Below are 9,485 nucleotides of genomic sequence, written 5' to 3' on the forward strand. Positions count from 1 at the left end.
ATCCATCTTCCCATCTCTGCTCTAAAACACAAAAGCCTGGGAGAAGAGATAGTTTTGGGTCTGGCACGGAGTCTCTCGACATCAGAATTTTGCAGCATTTGTACAGACCAGACCAGTGAGGTCTAACTCCAGTCCCAGAGAAATTCTGGGTGTGCATGCTTTTGTTCCAGACCAGCACTGACACACCTATCTAAAAAAAAATCTATTTATCCAGTCTTCCCCCTAGATGACTTTCCAGATGGGCGCAAAGGCCCCCAAAGCCACATCCAGGCCTTTTGGCACAAAAATTGCTGAGACGGGGAACAACTATACAAGGGGGGGGGGGGGGGAAACAATGGGTAGGGGAAACACTGAAACAGTCATGGTCTTCAATCTGGCCACGGTTACCTGAACTAGGTGCTGGGAGTTGGAGAAACCTAGTACAGTGCAGCCTATACTTCAAATCAGCCTCAGCTCATGTCTTATGAGATCAATGCTAAAAAATCCCATTTGGATGATGTGAATGTTGTTGGATCAGGGAAAACCCCATTGACATTTATTGAGTCATACAAACAGGAGATCAGTGACAGTAGTCTCCCTCGCTCCTCTGTAAACTGTCTAGTGTGTGACACACCAGCATCAGGGGTCCATAACTCCAGTCCTCTCAGGTCTGACCTGGCTCAGTCTCATTCACCAGCTGTATGATTTTATAGGAAGCCTGAGACGAGCTGGTTGTCATCTTTCTTATCTCAGTGCTTTAAACAAACAATTCAAGTCACGGAATGTTTCAGCCTATAATTTATTTAAGCAGTCTGTAGGGAGTACCCCTTCCGCTTGAAAGCGTTAAGCTGCTAGTGCACACATTTCAGATATACCTAACTTGACCTTTGTTTCCCAGATGTAAATCAGTTACTGATTGATAGTTTAAGAGGGCAAGACTTGACACTCGAAGACTGGAGCTGTGTATCCCTGGTGTCAACAAGGCATTCAAATTGTGTGCATCAAGTAACTTCAAAGTACAGTAACGATTGGCCAGCCTCTCCAGTTTGTCTCCTCCACAAGATGTGTTAGCCCACTCTGCTAAAGCCTAGGTATTAGGTCGGGGAGCAATTGCAAGTCTTCAGCTCTCAGGCAAGTTTACGCATCATGCAAGTGTGGTTCACCAAACCAACGCCATTACATATGCACAGCACACCACGCAGGGGCAGTTAGTTGGGTGAGGTGTTGGAGGGCATATTACTGACACATTCTCCTTGCTTGAAAGGTTTTGGCAGTGGGTTTAGGTTAAGGGGCTTCGCCTAGAACAGGATGCCTCAAGAGAAAGTGGACAACATGTTCTCAGGAGAGAGAAAGACACAGTGGAAGTGGAGCACTGCCTCTAAATACAGCCTAAAATTCCAGCCTAAGTGAAGGAGGAGTGGGAGGGAGAGGTGGCCCGAGTCTCAATACTATTAAATGGCTTCCTCTCCACCTCGCCTCCTTCCTCTATGATCACTGATCGGTGGATAATTGGATAGATTTCCAATGGCTGTAGGTGATTTTTCTGAAGTGAAGGTTTATGATGGTTGGGTTGAGGTTTGGAGTGGAGAAGTAGGACACAGATTGGGTGGAAATTGACAGAAGGGGTGAAGGGCAGGGTGGTGTTTGAAGGCACGGGCAGGCCTGGGCAGATTGATTAAGTCTGGTTGGGGTGTGGAGGTAAGAGGGTGGTTTGAAAGTAGGATGTATGTTTGGTGGCATGATTAAGGAGGACTGGGGATTAGGAAGATTGGAGGAGCTGGAGGTTAAAGGAGTCAAGGTTGGGAAAAATCAGGCTGGAGTTGGAGGTTAAATTAATAATGTAGGTAAGAGGTTGTGTCGAGATTTGGAGTTCGGTATGGGGGTCTACAAGAGAACACGGGCCACCTGGGCTCGGACCTCGCCATCGGGGTGAGAGAGCAGCTGGATCAGTTTGCTTTGGAGCTGGGAGGACTCATCCAGCAGGACTCGGTACAGGCCATCCTGTCTCCTCCTCAGGGCCTCCGCCACCTGGGCAGAAGGCCTCCAGGCCTTCAAGTTCCCTGCAAACATCAGCAGCCGCAGGAGAACCGCCGAGCTGGTCCGCACGTCAAACAGCAGCACCACAGAGGCTGGAGCCTGGGAAGGACGCAGAGAGCAACAACACAGCTCAAGTCAAGTTTAGAGCTCTAAACAATAATGACACAGCAGGACCATGGAGGCTGGCGCATAGGACACCCATCAGGGGAATACTAAAGGAAGACTGAGTCTGGCTCATGAGACTAGGTATGATATGCACACCCAAAGACCCAGGTGTTGAACTGAGCCAACAGTTCAAAGAAAACAGATCTGGTTTGTGACTAGATAGTTCAAGCTTAAATGTAGGCTAAATTATCAATCATCGTAATACGAGGCCATATCAGAGTTGATGACCGTGTGTCTGTTTTGACTGTAAATGTATTTGTATGTCGGTCTTACCTGAGCTTGCACCATGTCATCCATCATATCAGGATTGGAGGATAAATTCACAAGCACTTTTAAAACTTGGATCTGTAAAGAAAAAGTAGGAATACATTATTCAATCATAACTGGGATTTACTCTGAATCACATTTGGGTTGAGTTCCAATATACACAAGCTATACAACAGTCCATAAATGGCTCCTACTGTACCTGTAACACTTGGTTGCTAACAACGAGCAGAGAAAGGAGGAGGGTGATGGACCCCCTGAGTAGCTGGTGGTGGTCGTCTGTAACGGACAGGTTGGTCAGCAGCCGGAGGGCAGCCATCTGGAGGTCAGAGTTCACTGGAGACATCTCGATTAGTTCCAGCAACTGGGCCACGTACACCTGACAGACAGAGGACAGACACGTTGATTGTTAAACTGAAGAAATTGATGTTGTAGTTAAAAACCCTCTCCTCTTTGAAAAGAAGGTTAGGTATTGAATGGAGTATTGAGTATAGAAACACTTAAGGATGGAAGGTCTTAAAAGGCAACGAACAGTCAAAATCATGTTTTTCATGAGAATGCTGACCAAAGTATGAAAAATGACTGTTGCTTCTACATGTATAAAGTTTGATCATAAAGTTACAGGTCCCCTCCCCCATGTCAAACACTTTGATTCCAGAGGCGGGACAGGGTGACATCACCCTAACTCTCTTATTTTAACACACCAATGGTAACACGATATTCTCTTACCTACTTTAAATAAGTACTGCATTGTAACCAACATCAGAGAATGCATGTTTGCAGTGGAGTGTGGTTTATATAGCTACTCTACTGGTGCCAACATTTGACTACAGGGCACAGGTTTCAAAATCATTCCACGGAGGGCCGAGTGTATATGGGTTTTCGCTCCTCCCTTGTACTTGATTAATTAAGGTCACTAATTAGTAAGGAACACCCCACACCTGGTTGTCTAGGGCTTAATTGAAGGGAAAAACCAACAACCTGCAGACATTAGGCCTTCCATGGAATGAGTTTGACACCTCTGCTGTAGGGTATCAGCAAATATAACTGAAAGTTTACCATATTCATCTATGGCAAAGTTACTTATATGTTTCCCCTTTCACCTGTGTCTGGTGTTAGCTAGTTACTGGCTAGCTAGGTCTTCAGCCAGCATGGAACAAACGGAGGGAGGGAGGGAGGGGCTGTTCAAGTCAACACATCCATCAGTGCTGCTGTTAACTGCGTCACAAGAGACATGACAAACGGGAGAAGTATAAAACATTTGACATCACTGATGCAATTTGAATGTTGTTTGAGTTGCTTTGTGTATCACAAAATTTGCTTGAGATGATTTCACTGCAACACTGCATCCATAAGAATGGCGACGAAGGAGATGGCTGCCGTTTTACCATCCCGTAACCAATTGTGCTGTTGTATGTTTTTCTGCGTTATTTGTAACTTATTTTGTACATAATGTTTCTGCCACTGTGTCTTATGACCGAAAACAGCTTCTAGTTATCAGGACATCGATTACTCACCCCGTTCCGGAGGAATACTTTTTCTTTGAGTCGTACGGGAAAGATTTACTTCAGACGCCCGACAAAGCCCTCATCCCCGTCATTTGCAGGAGAAAGAGACGGAGGTATTGTGGACAAAGATCTGGGTGCCTTGTAAGGATCCGTCTCCATGAGGGTAATCTACCTTTACCATCGGTCCTATTAGCCAATGTACAATCAATCTATAATAAAATAGACGAACTACGATCATGTATATCCTACTAACGGGACATTAACTGTAATATCTTACTTTTCACCTAGTCGTGGCTGAACGACGTCATGAATAACATACAGCTGGCGGGTTTTAAGCTTCTTCGGCAGGATAGAACAATGGCCTCGGGTAAGACAAGGGGTGGCGTTCTATGTATATTTGTAAACAACAGCTGGTGTACGAAATCAAAGGAAGTCTCAAGGTTTTGCTCGCCTGAGGCAGAGTATCTCATCATAAGCTGTAGACCACACTATTTACCAAGAGAGTTTATCTGTATTTTTCGTAACTTTCGTTACCACCACAAACCGATGCTGGCACTAAGACAGCACTCAATGAGCTGTATACGGCCATAAGCAAACCGGAAACCGCTCATCCAGAGGCCAGCGCTCCTAGTAGCTGGGGACTTTAATGCACGGAAACTCATTCGTTTAACCTCATTTGTACCAGCATGTTAAATGTGCAACCAGAGGCGGGGAACTATAGACCACCTTTACTCCACACAAAGAGACGCGTGCAAAGCTCTCCCTCGCCCTCCATTTGGCAAATCTGACCATAATTATATCCTCCTAATTCCTGCTTACAAGCAAAAACTAAAGCAGGAAGTAGATTGTAAACTGTCATGGTCAAAACATATTGATGCAGTAGTAGCTAAGATGGGGAGAAGTCTGTCTATAATAAAGCGATGCTCTGCCTTCTTAACACAATCAACAAGGCAGGTCCGACAGGCCCTAGTTTTGTCGCACCTTGACTACTGTTCAGTCGTGTGGTCAGGTGCCCAAAAAAAAGGACGTGGGAAAATGTCAATTGGCTCAGAACAGGGCAGCACAGCTGGCCCTTGGATGTACACAGAGAGCTAATATTAATAATATGCATGTCAATCTCTCCTGGCTGAAAGTGGAGGAGAGATTGACTTCATCACTACTTTTATTTATGAGAGGTATTGACATGTTGAATGCACCGAGCTGTCTGTCTAAACTACTGGCACACAGCTCAGACACCCATGCATACCCCTTAAGACATGCCACCAGAGGTCTCTTCACAGTCCCCAAGTCCAGAACAGACTATGGGAGGCACACAGTACTACATAGAGCCATGAATACATGGAACTCTATTCCACATCAAGTAACTGACGCAAGCAGTAAAATTAGATTTAAAAAAACAGTTAAAACACCTTATGGAACAGAGCGGGACTGAAGCAACACAAACATTGGCACAGACACATGCATACACACACACACGATAACATACGCACTATACATACACATGGATTTAGTACTGTAGATGTGGTAGTGGTGGAGTAGGGGCCTGCGGGCACACAGTGTGTTGTGAAATCTGTGAATGTATTGTAATGTTTTAAAATTGTATAAACTGCCTTAATTTTGCTGGACCCCAGGATGGGGATCCATAATAAATACAAATACCTCCAAGCCATAAGACTCCTGAACTGCTAATCAAATGCCCCCCCACCTCCCCTTTTACACTACTGCTACTGTTTTTTTATTTTTTTTATTTTTTAATCTATGCAGTCACCTTAATAACTCTACCTACATGTACATATTACCTCAAACTAACCAGTGCCTCCGCACATTAACTCCTTACCGGTACCCTCTGCATATAGCCTTGCTATTGTTATTTTACTGCTGCTGTTAAATTACGATACCTTTTTTTCCTTTTTCCTATTTTTTACTTAACACTTTCTCAACTTCTTAAAGCATTGTTGTTTAAGGGCTTGTAAGTAGGCATTTCACTGTAAGGTGAAATACCTGTTGTATTCGGTGCATGTGACAAATAAAATGTTATTTGAACTTGCTTGACATCGGCATTTCAAAGAGCTTTCAGTCAATGCAAGCTCAAGAATATAAGCGCCCAGCCAACTCAGCATGTCTTTTAAAACGTTTTGGTAATTAGCCATGAGTGATTTCTCAATATTTTTGCATTTCTATCCAAAACAAATATTATGGGTGATGTTTTAGAATGACTGTTCGGGACCTTTAATCCTAACCATCTTCAGGTACTCAATTTTAAATGAATTAACTTCCTGAAGAACCAAAATGATTTGATTAGAATCTGCAATATGATAACTGCTAGACATTTGGTAGGCTCTGGGAATTTTTACCTTATTTACCGCACGAAACTAGAACAAAACCGGACCATGATTTAAAAAAATTTTTTTTTCATGAAATGTAATACATAGAAGGATATTTTGGAGGAAGGATTGTTTACATATCTGACACTTGTATCTTAAAGCATAATTGAGAAATAATTGATTGAAGTTCCAACGTTTGTGACATTTTGGCTTTAACCAGGCCCCCTTTGAAGACTCCATAATGAAACAACAGTGTCATATGAAGCTTTACCATTTGCTCTGTAATATGAGTAGTATTTCTCACATGAATATTGAAAAATATAAACATGAATATTGAAAATATACCACAAAATATATTTATTGTTGAACCTAATATACTCTACAGGTATATCAAAGTTCAAGAGTGGGATAGTTTTATAGTTATGTCCCATTTCATGTAGAGAAATTGGCATAGTAGGAAATCATAGCCCTCCTGATTTGCACATGCATCCATCCTTTCAGATGTACTATAAGTGCCTAGAGGGGTGATGTTTTACTTTGGAATCAAGCAAAAGACTAAAATAAATCTGGTGGGTTTTACCTTCAGTTGCTCTTGGTTCCTAAGGTTCATGCTCAGGTTATTCAAGGCATTCAGAGTCTGCACTCTGACCTCTGGTGCAGGATCTGACAGGAAGCCAGCTATGATGTGAAGGCCCCCAAACTCACGGATGAGATCCTGGGAGGGAGAGGGGGTAGAAAATTAAGTTGGCTTGTATGTGCAATACTCAGACAGGGCACAATCATTAAATACAGGTATTTGAATCCCTTAACATATGGTACATTTCAGAAATATTACACCAATTGAATATAACAAGAAAATACAGATTTTCCACTAAAGAGTAATGACACCGCTAGAAAGCCAAACATGTGAATTGGAAAATTATCGTTTGAAACCTTTTCACAGTGGTTTGAATTGAGGCAACTGACAAGCTTTAGAGAAGCCTGTCTCACCTGGTTTACAGTGAAGGCAGCAGTATTTCCTAAAGTGATGAGGATCTGGGCTCTGTCAGAGGGGTTGGGGCTGCCCTGAAGAAGTGACAGGAGCATCTTCAAGTGTTGTGGCTCCAGGCTTCCAGGTGATCTAGAGATGATGTCACCTGAGGAAGAGAAGCAATGTCTTAAACTGGCCAAATGCTTGTAGACAACAGGACATACAGTACTCTTCCCATGAATCACTAGTTACTCAAGCTAGCTGGCAAGTTCGCTGGCATGTTTGTCAACAGCAAAACTAGATCATGCGGTCAACAATGCTAGCTAGTTACCTAGCTGGCTAGCAGCAACCTTTTCAACACACATGTAAGCTGCATGTTAGCTAGAGGACTAAACATGCTAACTCGACAATTAAGGTTATGAATAATGATTTATGCTCAACCACGGCAACGCACGAATTTACTAGTTACCTAGCTAAGTATATATAAGACGTTCGATAATCTACACGATCATTAATGATTTAAACAAACCGACTAGCTAGCTTAGCTAACTAAAGACTTGGTAACGTAAGCTTGACAAAATGACAGGCTCAGTTGGCTCGCTAGTTTATTGGCTAGCTAGCCAACGTTACCTCGCTAGCTAATGTTCTTACTTGATGTAACATCCACGGCCTGACTTTCGCCTCCACGAACCACATCCAACCCGGACACTTTAGCTAACAAGCTCCCTGGCTGCAGAACTATACCACCGGGTGAGTTATTCTTGGGGCCATGACTTTCGCTGTAGGCACTTTTTTTATTTTCCTTGAAGCTAGTTACACTGAGAAGTTTATAAATCCCGTATGAGGCTCCAGCCCCGGCCACTATCCCAAGCAAAGCCTTCATACTACCGAACTTGGGTATGACACTGCCATCTCCCATGCTGGAAATTCAGTGAAACGCATGAACAGATCTTCAAATAGTAAATACAGATCTTTAAAGTGAATCATCTAGCCAAACTAAAGATTATTATGACGAATTTAACTCATTTTGCACACACGCTACGAGCTAGGTTGAAGATGACAATTTAGCTAGTCCGTACACTTTTTCCCAATGGCCGCCCAACTGCTTTCACGGGAGTTCCTTGTTCATGAGTTTCAAGTATGGGTTGGTGGCGACCGGAGTATGAGAGAGTGGGTGTGTCGAAAGGAGTGGGTGTATGGAAAGCGAATCAGCTAATTGGGCAGATCAAGACCGTTTTGCGTGGCTGAACGCAGGCACGTCGGAGAAGGAAGGGGGAGAGCGAGCTTGTTTGAAATTGAAAAGTGTCGCTGTAGCTTTTGATAAATAATAACATCAACACGAAGCAGCTGCATTATAAGTGGGATGCACAGTTGAGCGCTACATCCCGAGGGGTTCATGCTGATTGTACGGAGATTGTGACATGGCGTCCCTTGGGAAAGCAAGAACAAGATATGTCACGAGAGAGAGCGAGAGCGCTTGAGTCGGTTAAAACGAGCTTGAGCCGGTTAAAAATTGTGGGGAAAGGGAGATGGTTTGTTAAAGATGAATGGTAGCAAGTGAGCTGAGGACAAATAGAAGTGAATCAGGGCGAAGTATCAGAGGTGGTAGGTGTGGTGAAGTTCTCGGAGCCCGAGGCTTACTTGCCTTTTGGCTGATCCATTTGTGGTTCAGGGTGGGTGAAAACAGAGTTGGGTACTTTGAAATCGATGAGGGTAACCAAAAGTGGTCTTGTGATAGTTTGTGTTTCTGCAGGTCAGAGGGAGAAGAAGGTGCTCGGCGTTAAACGAATGGGGGCATGTGTGACTTGTTTCGCTCAAGAAAATGGCGCCATTGAAAGGAGTTATTACTGGGGTTGTAGTAAATGTTAAAGTTGACCAACTGAAGTGGAAGAATCCCGGTGTTTGTGACGCTCGTCATTTGGTGCGACGTAGACATGGTTGCTAGAGTGGTGAAACAGAGTCATTGTCTGTTCTTTTGAGTTTTGATGTTGAGTCTTTGCCCGACAAAGTGATGTTAGGATATATAATTTATCCTGTATGAGCTTTTGTACCAAATACATTACGTTGTTACAGGTGTCAAGTTTATGGGGAGCAGTGTAGATCATACAATTTAGTTGTTTTTCTGTAAAAAAAAAAAAGAAAATGACTGAACGAAAACCTGGAAACATTGGGGAAAATCTGAAACCTGGGAATTTCAGACTCAGTTTCTGTTTCAATAGTAGGCCTACCATTAGCCTA

At 43.3% G+C, this 9,485-nt stretch overlaps 1 protein-coding gene across 1 annotated transcript; it reads right to left on the bottom strand.

Annotated features, from left to right (window-relative positions):
* Nucleotides 1–503: 503 nt before the first annotated feature.
* Nucleotides 504–8,509, bottom strand: armc10 (armadillo repeat containing 10). Its single transcript, XM_071343630.1, has 6 exons — nt 7,899–8,509; nt 7,268–7,413; nt 6,858–6,992; nt 2,648–2,824; nt 2,455–2,526; nt 504–2,115 (listed from the first exon to the last, which is right to left on the bottom strand). The coding sequence occupies exons 1-6, from the start codon at nt 8,164–8,166 to the stop codon at nt 1,864–1,866; spliced, it is 1,050 nt and encodes a 349-aa protein (XP_071199731.1). The 5' UTR covers nt 8,167–8,509; the 3' UTR covers nt 504–1,863.
* Between the last annotated feature and the right edge of the window lie 976 nt (nt 8,510–9,485).

Source organism: Salvelinus alpinus, chromosome 15 (assembly GCF_045679555.1).
Source record: "Salvelinus alpinus chromosome 15, SLU_Salpinus.1, whole genome shotgun sequence".
Classification (NCBI taxonomy): Eukaryota; Metazoa; Chordata; class Actinopteri; order Salmoniformes; family Salmonidae; genus Salvelinus; species Salvelinus alpinus.

Excerpts from the sequence above, each read along its gene's own strand:
- armc10 (XM_071343630.1), bottom strand. The coding sequence starts at position 8,166 with ATGGGAGATGGCAGTGTCATACCCAAGTTCGGTAGTATGAAGGCTTTG. Across the intron at positions 6,993-7,267 it reads CTGCCTTCACTGTAAACCAG|GATCTCATCCGTGAGTTTGG; the intron begins GTGAGACAGGCT and ends TCTCCCTCCCAG. Across the intron at positions 2,527-2,647 it reads TTAGCAACCAAGTGTTACAG|ATCCAAGTTTTAAAAGTGCT; the intron begins GTACAGTAGGAG and ends TTTTCTTTACAG.